Raw genomic sequence first — 26,008 nt, 5'->3', positions numbered from 1 at the left:
ACCCTCAACAAGTTATATATACAATAATTAATCTCAACATCAGAGGTTGTCGACCATGTTGTCTAGCGGCGTAGGGCGCTGACTTAGAAGCAAAAAGTACCATTCCAAAGGCTCCAGACAATTTTCAAAATTAAAACTTTCTTTAAGGAGCTCAATCTTGCTGAGGGCAACGGTTAAAAATCTACTTGCAGTGGCCTAGCATGCGGTGTAAAATGCCAGTGAGGCCCCCTAAGCCTTTGTGGTTTATTTTTCGACTACTTGCCCAACCAAACACAAAGCAAATAATGTTTTATACCTTGCCACTATTTACTTCTGCATTCACGAGTTGGCTCACAGGAGCCTCTGATTATAATTCTTTTCACAACATTTTAGACATAGATGAATGCGCGACGGGAACACACAACTGCAGGAATGATACCGTGTGTAACAACACCAAAGGAGGATTCTATTGCACGTGCAAAGCTGGGTTCACAGGAGACGGCCAAACCTGTACAGGTTAGGAATGAATCTTCTGGGAATGAATGTGGAAAAAAAAAAGGAATGAATCGTCTCAAACTCATTAATAATTCATGGAGTCAACTACCAACCAACAACTTGTATGCCACATCACATGCATGTGTTTGCATACCCAATGAAAAACAGTATACCACTCTCCAATGAGAGTGGTATATTCCACTAAAATATGCACAATGACAACTTGCACAAAATCAATGAATTTTTATCACAAACCTAACAAAGCGAAAGAAAAAAAATATTGGTATTAAAAACAACAATATATACACACTTCTAATTTACGCAAAGAAATTTTGTCCCCAAAAAATGTAACTATTACCTTCGGTCAGACATGTCCAAAGGATTAAATGCAGCACTTCAATTTACACCAGAAAGGGGGCGCTTCAGTCCGCAAAATAATTGAGTACAACGAACGGGAAGGATAGTGTTCCCCAGAACAGTTGCTTACTTCTGGAACAAACTTTGACAGCCAATAGTTGAGACTGCATGCAGACATATCTGTGATGGCCGTGTCCAAAGTTTGTACTCCTTCTTCAAAGTCTTTCATGGTAAAAAAAAAAAAAAAAAAAAGAAAACGGTTTCCAAAGTACAGGACATCGCCAATCGATTATGTTTCCATTCCTCGAGAACCTTACACGACCATTTGATTTTAGAAGCTGTTGATTTCGGTACTGAATTATCAACACTTCTGTTCTCATCCTTCACACATTTCGGCTGCCGACTTTGTTGCGGTATACTGAACGACAACTCGTTAATGCTGGCAACTCCAGCAACTTTCACATCTCAGAATAATTGAGCTGAACGGACAATTTTCAGTTACTCTGGCGGAGACTAATAATTGCATATTATGAGCTTTGCTCGTGGAGGTAATAGTTCTTGGCCGTAGAAAGTAGGTCTTAGGGATGATTTCTAGTCGGGAAGCGTAATATTATCGAGAATTTTTGACCCAGCCAAAGACTTAGTATTTTTTCTTGTTGAAAACCGCTGTAAATGTTTCCAGTTCAAATTTCTTCTCAATATCCGGGATCTAACGTAAAATGGGGAAACACGTGCAAGAATTGGCAAGGGTTTTCTCTTCGGAAAGCGTGAGTTTTAAAACGCACTTCGATTATTTTTCACCCTTATAACTGTAGCGATGTTAGGCTAGTGATCGATTACTCCTGGAGTGGCACTTTGCCTGGGATTTCCGCTCAAAAGTGTCATAAATAATTTCCAGATGTTCGACCGGCGTGATTCGCGTTGCAGCCTGAATCTAGAATGAAGAAGAAAAATCAATTTAAAACGCTGTCTTGCTCGGATTAAGCCGATAATGTTGTACAAAACTAGACTTGAGCGTTAAAAGACCGGGTTTAGGGTGAGATTTAAAATGCGTTGGCACCGTTAATAACTGCCAAATGTCACACTTGTTTTGTCGGAATACAGGTCATGTTCCATTTCACTCAGATGTCAATGTCATGTCTAATTCCAAAGGAAAACCCCTCTTTTCTCTTGCATAGTATTCTCTGACCTTACTTTCTTGTGATGAACCGTAACTGTAGTCTTGTTAATGGCTAGCATATTTCTTCAGCGTAAATAGTCTCAAAATGTGCTCGTTTCTGTAGCCAACTTCTGGAAAATCTGTTCCGATAGTGCAATAGTATAAGTCGAATGAGTCGAATGAGCTTTTTTAAAAAAAATGAAAATATGCGCATATGTAATAGCCCTACTTGTATAAATCACATGTAACTGATTTTAACAGATGGCCTTGAGGCATGAACTTAAACTGTCATTTCAGGATATGTTGTATCTAAAAGGCCTGTTGATACGGTAATTTGACCACGGAGTGCTTACATCTACTGCGTTAGGGAACGCCAGCACTCGATTCTTCTTACGGTGGTTCAAATAATCATCTTGTCAACTCTTGATAAAACTAAATATTCATGCTGTTCTAATTTGATCTTGAGTTTGTTTCTATTCAAAAGATGTATTGAGTGAAGAAAAATTGCAATTCTTAACTTCGCATTTTATTCATCACTGTGAGACTAGCTATATTTATGTCTTACACTTTACCGACGGTGCCTCCTAATACAATAATATTTTTGCGTTATTTATGGTTAAACGTGAAGAGAAGATTTATCATTGGGCTATTGCGATCCGAAAGAAAATAATGGGTAACCGCACTTTTTTCAGTGGTAGTTAAGCAACAGTAATTCCCAAAAGCTCCAAAAGCTCCTAATTACATGACGACGCTTAATTTTCCCTGGAAAAATTCGTAGTTACACCAAATTTCGTTTATGGATTTCAGCAGCCCTTTACTAAGATCTTCTTTACCTGCATTTTCGTAAATACCCAAAAATACCTTTAAAATTAGGAGGCACTGTCCTTAAAATATCAGGCCCTCTCGGACCATACCAAGATGTGCAGAACGTACGCGCAGTAGCTAAAGAAGACGTCATCATAAACTTGAGGGAAACTACAAATACAAAGCACAGAAGGTGTCTAGAAAACTAAGACTTAAGGCCTAAAACCTAAGAACTAAGACACCGAAACCTAAGACCTTTACGCTTGCTGGTTTCCCTGTGCTCAGTAATGACTGGTTTCCAGATCCGCCGTAATCCAAATGGCGCCCACATACAAAACAGAAAGAAGAAAGTTTTATACGATGGTCTTATGTTTTTAGGTCTGAGCACTCTTTTTGTATTATTGTCGCGGTGGCGACAGAAAACCTACTTAAAACGCAGGCCATTGTTTCGCTCGCAAATTTTTCAGTGTATGGCTCGCATTTCATTGGCTACCTGAGAGCTTCTTCGATCATTGACCAATCAGAATGCTTGGTTTGTAACTTATAACTTATAACTTATATTATAATAATTTCATCGGGCATTGCGGCGTATTTTGCGGGCTAAAATGAAGAATTCAGCGGGCTAAAATATATTTTAGCCCGCTGCTCTGAGCCAATAAGAAAGAAGAAAATAACGTAGCCAGCCAATCAGAACTGGAAGCCATTCAACTGTTCGCGCCGTTTTCTTGCTTGTTTCACTGGAAGCGCTGCCATCTGCAAAGAGATTGTTTTGAGCTACAAAAGCGATGTAAAACCTAACCAAGAAACAAATTCTCAGTCGTCTGAGCTAGATGAAGAGGATTTTAATACAGAAACTGTGGGCGATGGTGGAAATAATGCCTGTAGTAGCTCCACGGCCGGAGGCGAGGTGAATGTAACTTGTCTTCTTTGAGCGAAACCAGCTCAGTTAAGCAGTTGCACAATTAATTTTAACAGTGGTAAGAGACTATTTCTTCACTGTTTACAAAATTCTGTTACTTTTCTTTTGAAAACTTAGAAGCAAAGATTCTTTTCACAAAATTTGCGGTGTTTTGCCAAAGTTTTAAGAGCCGATTTCTGAAATTATCAAAAATCGGGCGTCAGTCGTGAAATTTCGAATTCCTTCATATTTTGCCCATATAATCTCTATAGTGGAGTATTTTCAAAAAAAACGTTAACAGTTTCATCAGCGTGTTATTTTTTTCGAAATCGGGCAAAGTTTGAAATAAGGCAAATTAGCGTCCTTTCGGCCACGAAACTTACTGAAAATTACCCATTTTCATCTCGCTCGTAGAAAGAAACGCAATGTCCTCCATTAATGAAATGTTTACAAAATATAAACACATCCCTCTTCTTCATAATGCACTAGTTAAATTAAGATAAGCTTGAAAATTGGCAATCCTTTGGCCGTTAGAAGAAACCCCTTTTCGGCAGTTAAAAAATTTAGCAAATTTCATCCAATTTCAACACAAAAGAAACCCAATTGGTACGTCAAGTTTGAATTTAAAATGAAGACATTGTTAAAGCACAACCTTTGTAGTTTACTGTGTTAAAATATTTCTGGCGGCAATGCAAAAGTACCCCGTCGAGAGACCAAAATGGGAAGGGTACTTTGACACGAGGAGAGCCTGTGAAACGAACAACTGCCGTCCCGCTACAAATTAAGTCCTTTGTTAAATTATTACTTGCAACAAAGAATATGTTTTCTATAAGCTGTACAGAAATTGCTAATAGTAGCTTATTCTCTGTTGAACTTAGTAGGATAACATTTTGGATGATTTTGTCAACTCATGTATTTTTACACATGTAGAAGTGAGGATTAGGCACATTTTGCTGTTAGTTGTGTAATAGGAAACTGTTACATTATTCTGCTTCGGCTACTTTCAAAAATACAATAGTCAGAAAATACCAAAAGTCAGAGTATTTCTAAGCTTTACTTCATCTATTGATTGAGTTTTTAAGACAGGAAAGGCAATTACTTTAGAATTATCAAGCGAAGATGGTATAAATAGAGGTCAAAGTTAACAGCAGAGATGAGCTATGTGATTCAGTGTCGCATCGCAGTATAAATATTAATGAAATTGCTATGAACTAGCAGCTTATTCTAGCCCTGAATTCGAAAAAAACTCGCTAAGAAGGACTTACCACAGTGATCTGATCTGCAGCGCCAGTAACTCTTTTTAAACGGAAAAAGTTGAAATCCTCGTAACTGCGTGACTCTGACAAACTAAGGCGTGATCAAAACCGCGTGGGACCTGGTAACCGAACTATCTCCCCACGCGCTACGAAGGCGAACAAGTAACAAACGACAAACAATTCCGTATTTTACCTCTGTAAATATGAAGTTCTTCAAGTTCTTAAACCAGCCGTCTAGCCAAATATACACTCCCCATGCTTGAAAACGTTTTATTTTTCTTGGCGGGGAGGGGGAAGAGAGGTTCCTTGCGCGTGAGATCTCGCGGACGTTTAGAACACAGCTTAGTGCCCTTTTTTCAACGGTCACTTTATATTTTCTACTGTATGGCACTTATCTTTGCAAATATCAAGAACGAAGTGGACAGTTACTATAGTGTTTCCTAACTACAGCAAATGGCTAACATTAATCGTTGGAGGTTCCATCTATGATACAGTAGCAAGTAGAGTAGACATTGCAAGCTGTATGTATGGGGTCACACCTGCATTTTTTGACTGCAAAACAGTCAAATTTTTATCTTTCAAGTGCAGATACGATACTCGGAGAAGAACAAAAAGCCTGGAATGTCATTGGAGTTCTCTTTTCCTACTGGCTAATGGCATAATTTTAATTATGCCACATAGACACTAGCTTATTGAACATTAGCCAGTTCAAAGCTCTCAGTTAGTGAGAACGCCCAAATTTCAAACCAAAACCCGAAGAAACAAAACGAGTGGAATTCTGCAGATAGAGGCTGCTTTTAAATTCGGGTTCATGTTTTCGCGGTTCTCACTGTTCTGGAGCTTGAAACAAGCTAGGCTGCAAAACAGTCTTTTTGTGCGCTGGTCCGTCGTAGGATCATGTGGGGTCGTTTCTTGTAGGAAAATGTCTACTCTACTTGCTACTGTATCATAGATGGAACCTCCAGCCAATAATGTTAGCCTTTTGCTGTAGTTAGGAAACACTATTGTAACTGTCCACTTCGTTCTTGATATTTGCAAAGATAAGTGCCATACAGTAGAAAATATAAAGTGACTGTTGAAAAAAGGGCACTAAGCTGTGTTCTAAACGTCCGCGAGATCTCACGCGCAAGGAACCTCTCTCTCCCCTTCCCGCCAAGAAAAAAAAAACGTTTTCAAGCACGGGGAGTGTATATTTGGCAAGACGGCTGGTTTAAGAACTTGAAGAACTATATATTTACAGAGGTAAAATACGGAATTGTTTGTCGTTTGTTACTTGTTCGCCTTCGTAGAGCGTGGGAAGATAGTTCGGTTACCAGGTCCCACGCGGTTTTGATCACGCCTTAGTTTGTCAGAGTCACGCAGTTACGAGGATTTCAACTTTTTCCGTTTAAAAAGAGTTACAGGCCCTGCAGATCAGATCACTGTGGTAAGTCCTCCTGATGCGACAATCGCATTGACATAGCTGATCTCTGCTGTTAACATTGACCTCTTCTAAGTGAATTTATACCATCTTCGCTTGATAATTCTAAAGCAATTGCGTTTCCTCTCTTGAAAACTCAATCAATAGATAAAGTAAAGCTTAGAAATACTCTGACTTTTGGTATTTCCTGACTGTTGTATTTTTGAAAGTAGCCGAAGCAGAATAATGTAACAGTTTCCTATTACACAATTAATAGCAAAATGTGCCTAATCTTGACTTTTACATGTGTAAAAATACATGAGTTGACAAAATCATCCAAAATGTTATCCTACTAAGTTCAACAGAGGATAAGCTACTATTAGCAATTTCTGTACAGCTTATAGAAAACATATTCTTTGTCGCAAGTGATAATTTAACAAAGGACTTGATTTGTAGCGTGACGGCCGTTGTTCGTTTCACAGGCTCTCCTCGTGTCAAAGTACCCTTCCCATTTTGGTCTCTCGACGGGGTACTTTTGCATTGCCGCCAGAAATATTTTAACACAGTAAACTACAGAGGTTGTGCTTTAACAAAGTCTTCATTTTAAATTCAAACTTGACGTACCAATTGGGTTTCTTTTGAGTTGAAATTGGATGAAATTTGCTAAATTTTTTAACTGCCGAAAAGGGGTTTCTTCTAACGGCCAAAGCACTGCCAATTTTCAAGCTTATCTTAATTTAACTAGTGCATTATGAAGAAGAGGGATGTGTTTATATTTTGTAAACATTTCATTAATGGAGGACATTGCGTTTCTTTCTACGAGCGAGATGAAAATGGGTAATTTTCAGTAAGTTTCGTGACCGAAAGGACGCTAATTTGCCTTATTTCAAACTTTGCCCGATTTCGAAACAAATAACACGCTGATGAAACTGTTAACGTTATTTTTGAAAATACTCCACTATAGAGATTATATGGGCAAAATATGAAGGAATTCGAAATTTCACTACTGACGCCCGATTTTTGATAATTTCAGAAATCGGCTCTTAAGTTTTTGTGACAACGAAAGCTTTTGTACAATAAAATAAACGCCGAGGCGATTCCGACAGCGTTCACAGAAGATATCGCGATCGCTTACTGTACTGTCTTTTATTCCTTTTGTGCTTTTGTGAATGCCCTCTGAAATTATTATAATAGTAATAGAGTTGATGTTCTTGGGCGTAAATATGTTTTTGGCCCTTCTCAGAACTCATTTTAGCCCTCGCCTGCGGCTCGGGCCAAAATGAGCCTGAGTCGGGCCAAAAACATATTTACGCCCGCGAACATCAACTCTATTGTTATATTATATAACGCCAACAGACGAAATGCAACGGAACTTTCTAAACATAAATGGAGCCTGTTACAAAAAGGGTGGCAAATTCAGGTAGCCAAGTAGTCAATAGACATTGTAAATAACAGTTGAAAACCACGAAAATAAACGAAAACGTTATCAAAATGAAAAGAAAAACACAAAATAAATGATATGAAAACAAGAAAAAAAAAAAACTGTAAAAAAGTCAAATTTCGTACATTAAAAACAGGAACCGTTCGATTTCTGAAATCAAAAACTGATTGTCAAAAATTGGTTGCCATGAGAACATCAGTTTCAGTGAAACCTGAAATACCAAAACTTTTCCCAGGCAAATTTCTGAAAACGTCATGACATTTCGTGTAATTTGCTTAAATATTTAAGACCCATAAACGTTTAAAGTCGTAGCGGCAGAATCCGTTCCCCACCCAGGTTAACTCACTGACTGTTATTTCTGATAGCTATAACATTTAATTTACTTCGTCTACTAATAAACATATCAGCTTAATAGTTGCCTTATGTACAACTAGAAAAAAAAAATTACTTTCCTAAGAAATAAAAGAACTGTTTTCTTATACTACATTGACACTGATGTGTAGTTGCGTTCTGCATGCATCTGCAAAACTGACATTTGAAGACTCAAAACTATCGAACGAAAATTATGGTCTGCGTTATCTTAAATTTTTAAAATAAAATCGACTGCTTGTAATTCAATACAGTTCGTCCGTTTCCAGTATTCGTAGTTTTGTCAAATCTATGTTGCATTGAGGTAAAAGTAATTCTACAGGCAAGCAGCTATAGGTAGCTAGGACTATAGCTAGCTAGGTAGTATTTCTAAAACTACCAACGTCGTCGACCTGATTACATACGTTCTCCGCCTTATGCGATTCCTCATCCTTCCAAAACCACGAAATGCCGATCCATAAATCTGATCTTGTCTTCCAAAGACAACTGTCTTTGCTAGATTTTTAACTTTTAAATTCTTGGAGGCTGGTTCAGGTATTTGAAATTGAACAAGGACGATGGAACCGAAATCTTAGGAAAGTTCTATTTCTCTTGAATTGTTGAAATGTTTATCACGCCCTCGAGTGTTAGTTTCGTCAGGAGTATAGCGACCATTCTTCTACGAAGTCTACGTTCTTCTTTTTTTCTCACTTTTGGAACGAAGAAGAGTCTTTCATTCAACAACCAATATATCCCTTGTCGGTACAATAATATGAAAAGTTGACGCTTGTTGGCGCAATGTTCCTATAAAATTGAGAAGGGATGATTGTCTCATTAAGTTGTATGATTCGAAATAAAACAATTAATTTTATATATAGCGATGTCTCGCGTAAGTTAAATCAACTTTTCATGTTATTGTACCAACAAGGGACGTATTGGTTGTTGAAAGACTAATCTTTGTTCTAATAGTGTGAAAAACAAAATATATATAGAAGAACATAAACATTGTTTACAAGCAGTAAACATCGCCATATTTGGTTTGTTTAGTGTTCCTATGTTATGGGTGTTATGGTTACCAGACATTCGGTAACCTGTTTGTTTTCTTTACTATTTCAATAGCCTTAACGGATAAAGGGTCGCTATACTTCTAACAAATTAACACTTGAGAGCCTGATAAACGTTTTTTAAAAGAGAAATAGAACTTTCCTAAGTTTCAATCCCAAGATAGGTCAATTAAGATTTCAGTTCCATTTTTCTTGTTTAGTTTCAAATATCTTGGATAAGCTTCAATAAATAAAAGCTCAAAATCTATCAAAGATAGTTGTCTTTGAAAGACAGGATTGTATTCACTGACGAGCATTGCGTGATTGTGGGAGGCTATGGAATCGTGTATGGCGGAGAAAGTATGCAATCAGGTCGACAGTCGGGTTGGTAGTTTTCAGATTAGTTAAAAGCTACCTACCCAGACAGGATCAGATTTACTGAAAAGCGTGAATTGAGAGCAATTTTCAGCACCTCAATGTAATAAAACTTGTTCTGGAAAAGGTTCATCCCAGAACATTACTTTACTTATCTATCGAGTTCACAGAGCTGTTTAACGACGAAACCAAAATAAAATCATTCGTTTAAGAAATGATTGGAGTGATTTACAGAAGAAAATTTAAATTACAGTTTCAGGTTAAGAAAATACTGGCCCATTTGTTTTTTCTAAAAGAAAGAACCATCTACGAGGTAAATTGTGTTATACCTGTTGCTAGGGAAGTTCTATTCTTTCCTGGCGGTGAATTGTCTAGAAGCAAGATTAAGTGGGAAATATCTCCCAGGGCTCAATGGACCTGGCAGCCGCTTCAGATTTGAAGAAAGAAAGATAAACAAGAACACCTCCCCCCCCAAAAAAAAAAATAAAAAATAAATAAATAAATAAATAAATAAATAAATAAATAAATAAATAAATAAAATTAAAAGTAAAAAAAAAAAAAAAATGAATTAATAAATAAAATAAAATAAAATGAATAAATAGATAAATAAAAAATCATTATAAAAAGATAATAATGAAGAAAAAAAGAACGAGTGAAAAAATGAGTGGGGGACCGAGGATATGAGAAGTCAAAGAAATATGCGTGGTAATTTGGCAAAAACTCTTCACAGAACTGTTTAACTACGGAACTCAAAATAAACACACTTGTCTAAGCGATGTTTGGACTAATTTAAAGATGAAAATTGAAACTAACAAAATATTGGCCTTTTTGTTTTCTAAAAAAAGAACCATTGTGCTTTAATTGTGCTTTACCTGTTGCTAGGGAAGTTATATGCTTTCTTGGTGGTAAATTATCCGAAGCAAGAAGGACATATCTCCCAGGGTCCAAAGCACCTCGACATTGTTCCAAGATTTGAAGCGAGGAAAAAGAAATAATTAAAGGAAACAAAAGAAACGCTAATACATCTATCTCCAGATTAACAAACGTGTAGTATAAAGTACAGCAGTTACACTTTAACATAACGCTGCAGAGTTAACTCGCTGATCCATTTTTTTTTTTACGGCCGAGCAAACGGTAAGGTTCACAACAATTTGCAGGCAAATGAGAACATTTTTTTTTTAACTTTGGAAAGATTATATTGCGAAGATTAGATTTTTCACTGAAGATGGCGCACAGTAGGTGTCTTTCAAAACGTATTCTCAAACTTATTTTTTATATCATTTAACTGATTCCACAAAGACGTCAAGAAGTGGTTTTAAATTCCATGGTTAACAAACGAGAGAGAAATAAACGGATGCAAGACCGAATATAAATGATTGTAGTTTTTCTTTCGTGCCGACATGACATTGTTTATAAACATGAGGGTGTAAGCAATATAAAATGAGCGATTTAGCCGCCTTTGAGGCGTTTTTTAAGTGCTTTTATTTAGATGTTTGTTTGTCATTCATTGCCCACTAAAGCCGTGAGAGAAGTCTATAAAGCGTCCATTCAAATAGCCCTTCTACAAAAGGAGTTCAAATTCGATAGCGTGTTATACATTATCACAGTCGAACAACCTTCCCAAACAATCAAGTATTATGTTATTCTTACCGTTGTGGTTTCACTGTAAACTTTGGACTTCCTAAAATAGCCACAAACTGTAATGACATAGCAGTTTTTGCCAAAATCTCACGCTTGAATTTCAAGTACTGTGCAATTTCGCAATATTGTGTTGGTCTAGATTTTCCTATCAATCCATATGTAAAGCCGCAAATTATATTGTGGCGTTTACGGAATTCAAATTGCCTTTACCCTTACCTATAAATAAGTAAGGGTAAGCGAAAAACTTCATTGTGCAAGACAGATTTACAAGAAAGGATCACCGCCCAAAAAATGGCTTCGAAAGCTTTGATTTTGCTCTGCCTAATTGCAGTTTTAGGACAAATCTGGGCAATCCCTGTCCCAGATGACGGTGATGGTAGGTTAGATGTATATTTAAAGCTTAATTTGTTGTTGTTGTTTTTTTTTTTGGTGTGTGTGTACAATATTTCTACACACGCACATTTTCTTTATACAGATCATGCTTTTTTCTTTTTTTTTTCCTCAAGTTATTTAATATCAGATTTGATGACGCAGAAGGTGTATTCTGGATGAAGGAAACGAAACAGTTTTTAAATAGCTTTGTAATAAAATGCTTAGGAAATTTAGCGAATTTTAACTGGTTAGGTAGCTTAATTAAACAAGTTGGATACTAGATGAAGATTGAACAGTTCCATTTATTTCACAAGATAAGAACTATATAAAGCAAGCTCAATAATTATTTATATAGAAAGGTTGACAACGAGAATTTCTTCCGTTAATAAGAAAGAAGAGGGCAGAAAAGAATACCTAATCGCGCGATGTTATGGAAACGAAAAAAATAAATATAAAATTTCGTTTGGCGGCCTTATTTTAAAATCACAATTGCCTTTGCCTTCGTTATTTAATAAGAAGCACTTAAACATTCCATTTATCATAAAAGTTCTTGGCAAAATTTTATTATGAAGGGCTTCCGCTTTTCCGTTTGGTGTAAAATAGAGAAAGAGCGGGTTAGAAAAGTTAACAGAACGAGGGAAGAACCATGATCACTTACTTGATTCTAAGCTATGAGAAATAAGTGAAAAAGGATGGTATCAGTTTTATTTTGATTGAAAGAGCAATTTTAAATTGTATCATGTCGATAATTGTCAATCTAATCTGTGAGTAAGAAATACAAATATCCTTCTTGACACAAATGGCCGCTATAAGTCATCAACACGGCAATCACGTCACTGAGTATTGATTTAAAATGTTGGCCCACTCAAAGCGACTGGAAACGTGGCTTTACTAGGGGCAAGCTAATGTTTAATTAATCTCATGTTTAAGCAAAAAGGTGTATTTTATATTTTGTAAAATCGCTAGCCCATTAATAAATCTGATACAAGCCGTCTGAATGCTTCCACATTTTTCACTGTAAAAAATTGTAACAATATATCACCCATGCCGCAGTTAAGATTTCAGCTGCCAATTTCAGTGAAGCTAAGGATCGCACTCCCGACAAAAATGCTACTTGGACTTTGAAAGATGTTTGGCATTTTTTTTTTCTGCTCAGCCAGCGAAGAAGAATAAACGCAATAAATGCCGCCTTAAGGTGCCATTTCTGCGTGTTATGGAGTCTCATTGGTAGAATAAATAAACGTAGACCAGCATTAATCCATCTATTTATTACTTTTGGTTACTTTGTATACTCTTTTTGTAGATGACAACGGTGACGGTGGCGATGACAGTGGCGAGGAGCCAACTACCGTTGCCACTACCATGGCCGCTAACATGACTGCTCCAGCCAACGTCACCACTGCTACAATGGCAACTGAAGAACCCACAGATGATGATGGTGATGAAGATGGTGATGATGATGGTAACGATGATGAGAACGATGACGATGGTGAAGATGATGAAGACCCGACCACCATGCCCACTAACATGACTACTCCAGCAAATGTTACCACTCCTACAATGGCAACTGTGACGCCCACAGAAGAAGATGAAGAAGAGGAGGAAGAAGAGGAGGAAGAAGAGGAAGATAGCGATGCGGAAAGCGGCAGTGATAGTGATAGCGACGGCGACTAAGCTTAATCGGCATGCCTGTTACTTAGAGCCACGATGTACCCTTAAAAACTCACAAAGGGATGACGATATACCCATGACTTGGGATCACCAAATGTAATTAGGCAAAGAAGAAAACGTTAGCACACGTATCTCTGTATGTGTATTTGTAACATAAATATGCATTCTAGACAATAAAATAGGTTTTTTGTTTGGTAAATGATTTTCGATCACTTTTTGAACAAATTACTTTCACGGATACTTGACCACGTTGGGGGACGATATCAGTCACTGTTCTAACTGAAGGAGTAGCAGCGCACTTATACATTTATTTTAAGCAATTAGTGAGAATTAAACAAAAAGACAATCGTTTTTTTTACAGCTGCAAAACCACCGACGGCAGCGGTATAAAGAGGTTCTGCATGGGTATAACTGATCAATAGCTGAGAATGGGCCACAATTTTAACTGACGGCTATAAACTATAGAACTTGGTTTGAGTATGGTGTGAATCCTACTTGTACATAAATTGTCACAAGTCTGTAATTGTTAATGCTTGGAGAAAAAGTTGTAGACCAAAATAGCCAGGAGCCTTTCACAAGTTCTTTCCGAGAAGTCGTCAGGCTTTCAGTAGATGGCAAAGCAGTATTCTTAAAGTCTCGAAAGAGATTTGAATTCCTCGAAAGTTCTTCGGAACGTTTCGGATTATAATCGAGATTGTCTGGGTAATGTTGATGCGATATGAAAAAAGGCGCGGGGTGGGGGGGGGGGGGGCAGTGAGAGGTAAAGGACCTAAAGATCCACCATAATTCGTTGATAGCTGGGACATGGTTTAAATTTTAACCAATAGCTGACAATTCAGCACCCCCATTAAGACCCTCTATACCGTGATTTCTTTCAACACGTAACTTCCATTTTAGCTGTGGCAAAAAGGTATAACAAGTTTTATCAAAGACTCGACTAAGGCCCCGTTTATATGGAGAAAAGTTGTCCCAGGAAAGGGGGTCACCCTCCCAGCCGAGTCACCTTCAGCGAACGTTTACATGAGAAAAAAGTTGACCTCTTTGCCCGAGTCAACAGCGCTCGCGCATGCTCTGATTGTCTCGCCTTGACGGAGTTGACCTGGCTAGGCGAGCCAAAGTGTTTATATAGAGAAAAGTTGGCCCGGCTAGGAGGGTGACCCTGCCATCGAAAAAGGTTGACCCGGCTAGGCGGGTCACCCTTCCAGCCGAGCCAACTTTTTTGTTTCTCGTGTAAATGGTTCGCCAAATTTTGTTAGGAAATGTGGGAAAAGTTGGCTCGCCCAGGGTAGCTCGGGTAGGCGAGTGACTCTTCTACCCGGGACAACTTTTCTCCATATAAACGGGGCCCATTACGAAGAAATCTCTTGCATTTGATACGGCTAGTTCCTTTTCACCATTTCTCGGTTATATATCATTTTATTATAAAAAAAAATTAATTAAAATAAAAAAATAAACTAAAAACTAACGACAACAACAACAACAACAATCAGAACGGCATAAGATTCTTTAACAAAAGGAAGGAGGGAAAATAAACAGTTGCAATTTGATCTTCATTCAACACTGCTGATCCGGTGACAGAAGATAGTAAACAGTCTCATGTGACCAAAGGTACACCTATGTTTGGCTCTTCTGCGACGCATATTTTCGACTTAAATCGTTTCCTACCACAGTGCTAGTGTATGGAATGGAATTTCGAAACAACGAGAGGATGACAAATTGTACAGCTAGTTGTCACGCCAGCTACACGGACAGTAGGCTGTCATCCTTCTTCAGCCGTGGGTTCGGTTAGGCTTCGTAAGATGTGAAGTCTGCAAGTTAAGCAATTTATGTTAAAACATATTCATGCTTCAGTTGAGAAACAAGCAAACAATTAAACAACAGGCTGATATATATTAAAAACTGACTCAAATCATTAGCATAATATCACGGCTTCTGGGTTTCTGGGTTCACTCATGCTTCTTTGAAGTTGATCAGGTATCATCTTGGGGACCATAACAAAGAAATAACATAACATATCTGCATTTTCTTGATGTAGATAATAAAGAAGGAATGAAGTACTTTGAAGTATAGTTTCATGGACCATTGCCACTCAAATTGCTATGTAAATTTTAGAATCCTCCGTGGCCAACGTTGGGGGGAGGGGCATTTTAGAATGAAATATTACGTATAATCTGGGAGCCCGCATATCGCATCTATTTCCATTTCTCCGTTACTATGACTTTCATACTATTTTCCGTGATGATGCTTTACTGTCTTCTGAATTTCGATTGTTTGAGTTAAAGTTAAACTAGGAAACTAGGAAAACCTGATAAATGAATTAGTGTTTTTTGCCACGATAGACATGCGCACATACACTGTCACGCGATTGAACATGACTCTGCAAATACAGAATCTATCTATTACACTTTATTATCCTTAACAACTGTCATTTACATAAGGTCCATTTCCGCCCGCAAATAGCAGGTGCTAGTCGAGGCGGGTGGAGATAAGGGGTAGAGCAGTCAGTGATAAATTACCGAAATAAATAACGTACAAACGTAAATAAATCAACCACTTGTAACAAGTAAATTTGGCTGCGAAACTATACTTCAGTGTTACAACTTGTCAGTATATTAGTTACTCCTGAGCCTTGCGTTATCAAGACAAATAGTACTCCGATCAAAAGAAGACATTTACAACTGGGTTTACTTAAACGTCCATCGCCTTCGGCTATCAAAGGAATGTTTCAACTTGAAATATCTAAAAATACGCTTCACGGAATTTTGAAAAAGCCAGCAACAGACCTTGTGGGTCTCGATCAACGTCACCTGCCAACTTGTCAAATATTATAGCCTATTGCTTTTGCGAATACGTTCTTTGCATCTAAGGAAGGTTCGTGAAGCTCTATTATCCTAAGAAAGATTCCTACTAATTTTGAAACATTTTTTGTGCGGTTTATGACCATGCAGGAAAAGCAGATCTAAAGCGCTATCGAATTTTCTAAATAATATTAGGGATAACCTAGCATTTTTCTAATTGAGCTTCTATTTGGAAAAATATGTAAGATAGTTATGCATGGTTTAATTTTCATCTTGCTAAGATCTGCTTTTCTCGCATGATCATAAAGTGCACGAAAATACCTCTTTATTAGGAGGCAACGTGTTAAAAGTTAGTCATTTCATAACGCTGTGTCATAATTGACATGGGTTGCGGTTTCAATTTTATATGTTGTTACGATGGATTTCAATATCACTGAGATTATTCAATTCCGGTTTGCGTCGAACTAATTAAAACCATTTAAGGTACGCATGAGTTCTTTTTCGTGTCTACCAGAGAGTGGAGGACTGTTTGATGATAACTCTTATCTCTGGGTATCTTGTGCCGGTTTCGCTCCATTCACATTAAATGTTCCCGTAAATGCAATTGTATATTTAAGCCCTTCACGAGTCACTTCATGCAATCAAGGCAAAAACAAAACAAAGAAATATAACGTATTTTGTGGTCAAACAAGATCACATATCGTTTATGGATCTGTTGCTATCCCTGAACTTAGAATCTTTTGCGATAAACTCTGGAGTAGATCAGTTCCGGAACAGAAACATTAATTTTGTGGTCTGATATAATTTGCCACCCTGCATGGACAACCTATGTAATGGGACATAATAGCCGGTCAAACCGATATTGCTAAGAGGTTTTGCTTTGAGCGGCCAGTTTTCAATTTTATAAAGTGCCGACACGGAGTATTTTTATAACCGTCATGTCCTACGAGGAAAATATCTCAATATGTATTGATATTTTTGTTAACCCATATTTATAATAAAACACCTTAATTTCGTATCACAAATCCCAATAAAATTACAAATAGAAGTAGAAAACGTTTTATGGCCATTTGTTTCATTTCGGTCTTCTTCTTTTGATGCGTTCACGTCTGATTCATGGTCAACCTGTATTAGACAGTCAGCAAGCCACCTCTCCGATGGTGGTCGCTTCAGGTTTGGCTGTAATATAACATAACTGTAACATAACATAACTGTAACACAACATAACATCTGAGAAGCACTGGAAACTACACCGTGAACTTTGTAATTCAAAGTTTTCTGTCTGATGACAAGGCTTCTAATATATTATTTTCACTTTTAATCGTTCGAAAGAAGTCGAGAGGATGACAACGGTGATGTTAATATTAAACGGTTGGATACAATTAATGGTCACTAGCATCGGCATTATCGCCAAATTTGCCGTGAGTATTCCCAATCACAGATCGAGTCATATTACTAGTGCGCCTTTCCGTAGAAATTCTCTATCATATAATTATACACGTCGGTAAGTACTGAGTTTTGAGCCTGTCTTGGACTCTAGCTATGCGGCTTCTATTGGCTTATACTACCATTTCAATTCTAACGTTGACGTACTCCATAGATCAACGCGGACAGCTAATCTCTCATTTGGACATACTTCAAGATTTGGAGAGCAACCTTGTGCGTGGAACATAAAAAAAAAAATAGGGACATACGGCATTCCTCGAATCATCCACTGGAATTAAAGACGAGCTTGGGAGATTGCAAACTCCATTGTCAATCTTAAACACTTCTTATTTCCCTGTTCCTCCAACATGGCCGCCGTGAAACTTTCTATTTGCACTTATATGGAACGATACTCAGATGCACCCTACGAAATGAAGTTGAACAATAAATAGTTATAAAATGAGCCCAACTCAGTATTGATTATATGGTTGCGTACAGATTTAGATGGAGAACTTGAAGATAGTGTTGATAAAAGAAGGAATTCTTGTCACTAAAACCAAATTTCAACCCCTGTGTTGGAATGCAGGTTTTATAACGCATACTGCAGAATACTATTCAGTTTTAATAAGATACTGTGAAATTTGAGGTTCAGGTTTGTGTACCTTTTTAATATTTAAATTTCATATTATCTATCGTCAAAAATGTTTATATAAAATGTTGATTCTCTAAAAAAAATTACCAAGTAAACGAAGTTCCCCCCTCTTAAAAAAAAAAAAAAAAAAAGCATTGCACGGCTCGCGGTCATTTATTGCCTTTTAATAATAACAGTATAACTTAATTTCGCATTCCTCTCACTGGAAGGGCTCTTTTGCAAAGAAATCACATTTTCAACAAGAAACCTTTTCATTATTGATATAGCTCATAGTATAGTGAAGGCACGCTTATTTACAATAAGCACCGGCTATAGAAACTTCAATTGAGTTGCTTTGTTTAATAATGACCAAGCAATTCCTGCCAAAATCTCACGCGGCTTAATGTGTTTTTCCTAAAATTAAACTACACATTGCGTGTAATATTATACATTTAATGTCCTCATAAGGGTATTAAATGACTTGAACAATAGTTTTTCATCGTTTCAATTTCAAATTACTGATGATTATGCCTATAAATTGTTCAGAAAGATAGGAGGGTGTTATTGTTCATATCCCTTCAAAGGTCTCAAACGACGCTTTAAGCTCTTGAAGATGATTTCAAAGTCCCTCATATTTCTTTGCCTTGTGGCTTCAGTGGGGCGACTTTCAGGTGTTCCTTTGCCCCAACAACCAGGTTAGTTGAAAAATAATATAAAGTCTCTTTTTAAAATGTTTTAATAGTTTTTCAGCTGTTCGTGCCATTCACAAGGAACCTGTCATTGTTATCTTGTCGTGTACTACCCTTCAACAAGAGTAAATTTATAGGCCTGTTGAACAGATAAAGTCGAATTTTTGGTAAGCTTTTAAATTCCCTATATGAAGAGCAGAAACTTTGATAATTGTAATAACTTGTCTTTAAGAAAAGTGAGGAGCACTCTATCTTTTAACTAAAGAAACACCGTTTGTAAGTAAATGTTTCGTATTGACTGGGTGGCAACTAAAGAAAACACGGTAAGTTTAATATTGCTGGAAACCTGTTGGCTTTAAAAAACTCAAGTTGAATAACTGTTATACATTGCCATTTCAATATCAAATTTATAACGTTAAATTCCATTCGTCAAAATCCGTTTCTGTCACCGAGGCCTGCTGATCATTTGATCAAGACTATGAAATGCTACATATAATGTTGCGTATTTTTGATCGTATATAACTGACTGCAAATACGTTCCACGCTGGATTCAAAAACATAAAAAAATAAGGCACCGTTTGCCTAGCTAACGCTGTGAACTTTACTTCATTTTAACGTTCCGGCTGACTGACGTAAATATATTTCTCATGAGTCTTTTTTTTTTCTTAGTCCGCTCTTTACTAGGTTAAGCAAAGCATTTGAAACATTAAACATTGTATCGTCGGGAAAGTCTTAGTAGAGTTTTGCCGGATTTTAATACCCAAAATTGATTTACGTCAATTGACCACAAAAAAAAGTCATTTAAGAGGATATAATCTTCGTCCCTAAAGTGTAAATAAAATAGAATAAAATAAAATAAAATAAAATAAAATAAAATAAAATAAAATAAAATAAAATAAAATAAAATAAAATAAAATAAAATAAAATGAAATGAAATAAAATAAAATAAAATAAAATAAAATAAAATAAAAATAAGTCGTAATTGAATGGAACGCTCAGGAGAGTTAATTTCATCTACAAAAGCAAATACTATAATGACGATGAAGAGGAAAATTGAGTAAAATAATACTCAGCGACTTAAAGCAATTGAGGTGCAGTACAGACTCATGACGTAAGACAAACCGTTAGTGATATTAAGTCAATTTTCTTTAAGTGAAGTTCAGGCGGCGTTAACGTTGTGGTTCAGTGAATGCGTTTCAGCTTTGTTCTCTTTTCATCTCGTAAATTTTTTTATGCAATCCAAAACGACCACCAAAATGAAAAGCACCATACTTTGCCGAATTTGCTTTATGATTTATGGAATCTGTATAGACTTACAAGGAGGTGAATGGACAGCAGAATTGTCTTATTGATAAACCTGAAGTGCCGTCGCGTGGTTGGTGACTTACCTTTGAGTGCATTTTTTTTTTCTCGGCTATTTTATCTCTTTCTGAAATTGGGATTGCACGGGTTGGTTTTGTATTCCTTTATGTTCCATTGACTCTACATAGACGCGTTGTACTGATGGGAAAACGTTTTCCAACGAATAATCAGAAGTGGTTAGGGACTATGTGACTCATCTTACTAAACGCAAAATCAGTGTTCTGTTAATTAATTGCCCTACTTTGGAGAAGAGAAAGCACCTCTGAGTGGGGTGATGTTGTATAGCATACTTCACGCAAGATAGTGCAGATGCTAATATCTGACTCTAAGTTTCCGTTCGTAGATATTTGTATCCACAAAAACGTTAAAAGTCTTATGATAGCAACATCACGAACCTCACTAATCAATAAAGCTGTCCGCACCATGGTTCAACAATCACTTAAACCAGCAATCAATTTAGAATACAGAGTCATCTGTAATCACGATCTTGTCTATTTAAAATTATTACTGCGAATGTCGTGTTGTTGATGTCTTTCGTCTCTCAAAGAGAAACCGCCAGTTAAGGTATAAGTAAAGTAAAGTATGTCAATTTTCCCGGTTCCGTGCTGCAAAGCTGTAATTTCTATTTTTAAAATAAATCACTGAATTAAAACACACAACAATATCTTTCTCATCCTTATTGTTCATCTGTACAATGCACGCATTTGGGAATTACGATAAAATGCAATATTCCATTGTCGAGTTGGTTTTTGTGCTTTAATTACTTTGATAAATAGTTAGATTAAGATGACAATGGATCCATAAGTGAAACATATCTGGCAAAGAAATGTTCAGAAGTAGGACGTGTTTTGAAAAAAAAAAAAAAAAAGTAAAACGACTATTTCCGTTGAAACCTGGATGACGTTAGTATTAATATTTTTGTTGCTAGCGCACGTAACCAATACTAGGTCCAGAATGAAAGTCCATACGTTTTTTGTTTTACCGATTAACTGCCGGCGATTTACACAACTGGCTAATACTAGAGTTGCCACAAAAGCCGTTAAATTTCGTTAGTAACAAATGTCCTGGCAGCTCGAATTTAATCTACATCTAATCTTTATTTAGTCTGTAAAAATCCTTAGATATCGCCAACAATTATTGTATAAAACAAAACATAGTTAAAATTAGTTATTTAACATAAGATCGGCTAAATTTAAATTTAAAATAGTCAATCGAAGTTGTTGTTACAATTTCTTCGGGAAGGGAGGTCCATTCTCTAATTGTTCTTGGAAAAAGGAGAACTTAGTAAAAAAACGTCTTTATTTGCTTGGAAGAACTATGTTACTTAATGAATGGCTGCCACATGCTCTTCTTTCGCTTTTGAGTATCAGGTAATTTTCTGCTGGTATGTCGGCGAGTTCACGGGAGAGTTTGTAATTACAGAAGTAACGAATTCAACAACAACAACAAAAACAAAAAATGTTATAAAAAACCTCAAACAAATATAACGATTGGATCTCTACATTTCTAATTTAAAGAAATTAATTTCCGATACTTTGCCGAGTTTGCCTTAGTGAAGGCTAACATTCCGTACATGAGTGGGAGAACAATAATGAAAAGCTCGTTGATTCTTCAAAGAAAGTTGCATCTTTTTTGTTCGTAGTGTGATTCTCACTTATCACTTTGATGAAAAAGAAATTTGATTATATATTTTGATTAAAGTCCCGCAGAAGTGTCGGTTATTTTAATTAGGGAACTTAAGCATAGACATTCGTGAGCCACGGTCGGTAACTGGAATGTTTCGAATTCTTCACAGTTTTTCTCCTCACCACGGACAGGAAAAGCTCTTGTTTAGTGGTCGTTAAAAAGGTGATGGCGTCAAAAATCTCCACGAAAATCTGTACTTGAGATAAAATATGTTGTTATTAACCAAGCGGGTGGTCTGCATGTAAGTTTGACAGGGGTCTTGATTACGTCAGTTCCAAAGAGCACGAACAGCGTCAATCGTCTCATATGAAGAACCAACACAGATTTTAGGGGTTCAAAAACGAAAACTAAAATTTTTGCTACACGAGGTTGCAAAGGTTTTTTTCGTGATATTTGAATGTCTTCATTTTTTTACCGTTGAATGTGACATGACTTTTTTTTCGCGTGCGAATAATTATTTGGTTAGCGACCATGACTGTTAGTTATATTAATAGTAATGTGCCATACGGTCCGCGCGTCTGAAATTGAAATCAACCAATCCGAAGTCAACAATGGGTCAAAACTAAAGCCCCATTCACACCAACAAAACATGTTTAGTTAAACCAGGTTTAGCAAAATGAAAATTGGTAACAGCAAGCTGAACCATTGGCTTTGACATAGGATTCAAGTAAAGTTTAACTTATGCTTTCATTTGTGCTAAATCTGTAGCCGACAAAACTCCGAAAGCAGCTTTTATGAAGGAAACAATTTTAAACTGTGTGTTAACTAAACTACTTTTAAACGTGTTTAAACCTTGGTATGAAAGGGGCATAAGTTTCCATACGTCTGTGTACGTCTGTTATCGGTTGTGCTGAACAAAAGCAATCAAATGTTTAACATGACGGAAGTATTATTGTCATTTAGTCGACAATGAAGTGTTACTTTTTTGGTAGAGGCATTGGAGAACTTTTGAAAACCAGTTTGCGACTGCCGCTCGTACTGCGGGCTTTATCTCGGTATGTTATGAATATTCATGAAAAGAATAATTTACTCGTCCTGAACCATGATTATGCTCTCTGCCGTTCATTATTTTCTAGCTTTCGTAGTATAAATAAAATAAGGGCTAATCAAAAAGGCACAGCTTTGGATGTAAATCCGAACAATAAATAAATGAATGAAATAACAAAATGAAATGAAATAACGACTAATTTCTTGTGACTAATTTCTTGTGAAACCTGAAATGCCAGGTCGCTGACGGACATTTGTGAAGACCTTAGTTTTTGCTTAAAAATCAATGACTTTTCCTCCTCATATATTCCTCCTATATATCTAAGTGACTCAGTTAATATCAAGCACAAGGATTCATTACAACCTATTTCAAATACAGCCGACTCGCCTCATAGGACAGCTTTGTTATTACGGTCACGTCAACTGAGCCGAACGAAAAGTTGGTACATATATTATATCTTTTCACTCAACTAAACTCGTTTACAGCTTGTCATTGGTCTTTTAAATAGTCCTCAATGCCCTACAGTTGAAATGCAAAATGAGTTTAGCCAAAAATGAGTTCTTCTTTGTGAATTTTTTTTTTCTTGGTGTAATGTACCAATAACCGAAATGCTGAATGAACAAACGGGAAGACGTTATGATTTCTTACAGAGACAAAAGAATAAACGAAACACATCTACGACGTTTAAAGATAATGTTTGCTGCTGCTCATTTTCTGATAATCCTGTTCTAAACAGGTTGTCGTATAGGTCATGCAAAGGGAAAAAGTAAATCGATAAGCCAACTTTGTTTAACGGATTAATACTTCAAAATACAAATGAACAAACACTCGCTTTCGGATTCTGGATTCCGGATCGCATCAGAATATATTAGAACAGGAAGGATGAAAAAAAAAATACTAGCAGAATAAAGCCATCCTTCTTGAAACAGGCACGAATGGAAGAGCAAACTTAGTGAACTTGTGACGCCGTATTCAGAATTCCTATCAAGGCTGTACTGGTGAAAGACAAACTACCGCGCTATCCTTAATCTGATTGGTCCGCTTTCATCAAATAAAGCTTTATAACAATTCAAGCATCACTATACACTCAACTAGTAATAACAGTAAGTAGTCCAATAAACATCCAACTGCTGAAAAGTTAACATTGCAGCAAAGTGCAACCTTCCAAAACAAACATGGCATGGGGTCAAATGTGTCGGTAGACTAGGAAAAAATAGAATTAATACATGCTGATACCAAAATCTGCATCAGTTTTCATTGAAGAAAAGTAAAGACTGTTTGTTATCATGTACAGTTTAAGTAAACACCTGTGATATTTAAACTTTCAGGACATGAAATATTTAGGTCCAACAATGGGACTTGCTCACAATTTTGATGGTTCAAGCAGGGTTGATATGTTATTAAGTAGAAGTAAACGCGTATTTACGGCCAACGCCTTATGAGACAGAGACGTTAAGTAGAATAAACAGACCTTAACCATATCTAGACGGGGCTTTTACTTCGTACTCTGTGGCGTGGCAATCCCTAGGCCTACTCAATAAGTCTAAGAGCATTAAAGCTATAATAATGAAACTTGGACGCTAGATAGGACGTCCAACCCGTTTCCCCTTAATTCGGCAATGGGAAGTAATGACGTCTATAACGTGAAAATTACGTCATGATTTCCAAACGGCGACCATCTTGGCCTCGCCATTGCATGTCTGAATCTCCCCAAAACTGCAGTAAACCAAAAAGTGAACAAAACCAATACAGGAACACTAAAATTATCTAAAGCACGGAAGTTACTGTAATAAACTTAAGTTTGGTTTATTAAAAAATAGAAATATTCCAACATGAAAAATCGCGCGCTAAGGAAGAAATATAAGCAAATGTAGCACTGGTTTAGGCTGCAAAAACTCGGTATGGACTTAATTATTTTAATTTGCATGTTGACCAATCCCTTTACTCATTCTCTACCCATTTCTTTGAACCTCACTGAGAGTTGAGCACAACTAGTAATAATCCTTCTGAAGGACACGTTCCACCTGAAGAGATGGCAATAGTTAACAATTATTTACCTAAAAGGCCTCTATGAGTTAACTCTGCAGTGTAAATTTAAGCCCTGAAAGAAACCTCCTTGATGTCTCATTGCACAAACCCCTAAGGAGGAAATGTAATCCATTTCATGTACCCTACTTGTTTCAAGGCCTACACAGAAATCCTGATTCCATTTTCTTATTATGATCTATATGCGTTATGATCTAGCCGCGAAAATCCTTATGTTAACTCTTGTATTGACTAACAAGATAACTTTCTCCTCTCAAAATATCCACAGGAGAAGCAACTGCGGCCCCAGGCGAAACAGAAGCACCCAAGGAAACTGAAGCACCTGAACCGACTGAAGCACCAGAGGAAACCGAAGGACCAGAAGAGACCGAAGCACCTGAACCAACTGAAGCACCAGAGGAAACCGAAGGACCAGAAGAGACCGAAGCACCTGAGCCAACTGAGGCACCAGAGGAAACCGAAGGACCAGAAGAGACCGAAGCACCTGAGCCAACTGAGGCACCAGAGGAAACCGAAGGACCAGAAGAGACCGAAGCACCTGAACCAACTGAAGCACCAGAGGAAACTGAAGTACCAGAAGAGACCGAAGCACCTGAACCAACTGAAGCACCTGAGGAAACCGAAGGACCAGAAGAGACCGACGCACCTGAACCAACTGAAGCACCTGAGGAAACCGAAGGACCAGAAGAGACCGAAGCACCTGAGCCAACTGAAGCACCAGAGGAAACCGAAGGACCAGAAGAGACCGAAGCACCTGAACCAACTGAAGCACCAGAGGAAACTGAAGGACCAGAAGAGACCGAAGCACCTGAACCAACTGAAGCACCAGAGGAAACCGAAGGACCAGAAGAGACCGAAGCACCAGAGGAAACCGAAGGACCAGAAGAGACCGAAGCACCTGAGCCAACTGAAGCACCAGAGGAAACCGAAGGACCAGAAGAGACCGAAGAACCAGAGCTTACCGAAGCTCCCGAGCAAACAGAAGGGCCAGAAGTAACAGAAGGACCTGAACCAACTGAAGGACCAGAAGAAGAAGAAGGGGAAGAGGAGGAGGAGGACGAAGAAGAGGAAGGGGAAGAGGAGGAGGAGGAGGAGGAGGAGGAGGAGGAGGAGGAGGAAGATGACTGAGGTCGTGGCAATATGTA

General features: G+C 37.3%; 3 protein-coding genes across 3 annotated transcripts in view; 2 read left to right on the top strand and 1 right to left on the bottom strand.

Annotated features, from left to right (window-relative positions):
• The window catches only part of LOC146477179 (astacin-like), a 211,470-nt gene that overhangs the window by 166,998 nt on the left and 18,464 nt on the right, over positions 1-26,008 (bottom strand). The window lies entirely within an intron of this gene.
• On the top strand, positions 285-13,404 carry LOC146477183 (uncharacterized). The gene is made up of 2 exons (XM_085113531.1): positions 285-495; positions 12,871-13,404. The coding sequence occupies exons 1-2, from the start codon at positions 285-287 to the stop codon at positions 13,239-13,241; spliced, it is 582 nt and encodes a 193-aa protein (XP_084969657.1). The 3' UTR covers positions 13,242-13,404.
• LOC146477182 (uncharacterized) lies at positions 18,516-25,991 on the top strand. Its single transcript, XM_085113530.1, has 2 exons — positions 18,516-18,787; positions 25,132-25,991. Exons 1-2 carry the CDS (start codon positions 18,706-18,708, stop codon positions 25,989-25,991), a joined length of 942 nt encoding a protein of 313 aa, XP_084969656.1. The 5' UTR covers positions 18,516-18,705.

This window comes from Pavona decussata, unplaced genomic scaffold (genome assembly GCF_977016875.1).
Source record: "Pavona decussata unplaced genomic scaffold, jaPavDecu1.1 SCAFFOLD_71, whole genome shotgun sequence".
Taxonomy (NCBI): Eukaryota; Metazoa; Cnidaria; class Anthozoa; order Scleractinia; family Agariciidae; genus Pavona; species Pavona decussata.
Note: the sequence above shows the minus strand (reverse complement) of the source record. Positions and strands in the feature narration are given on the sequence as shown.

Coding starts and splice junctions, on each gene's coding strand:
- LOC146477183 (XM_085113531.1), top strand. CDS start 285: ATGTTTTATACCTTGCCACTATTTACTTCTGCATTCACGAGTTGGCTC. Junction 496..12,870: donor AGACGGCCAAACCTGTACAG/GTTAGGAATGAA, acceptor CTCTTTTTGTAG/ATGACAACGGTGACGGTGGC.
- LOC146477182 (XM_085113530.1), top strand. CDS start 18,706: ATGATTTCAAAGTCCCTCATATTTCTTTGCCTTGTGGCTTCAGTGGGG. Junction 18,788..25,131: donor TCCTTTGCCCCAACAACCAG/GTTAGTTGAAAA, acceptor AAATATCCACAG/GAGAAGCAACTGCGGCCCCA.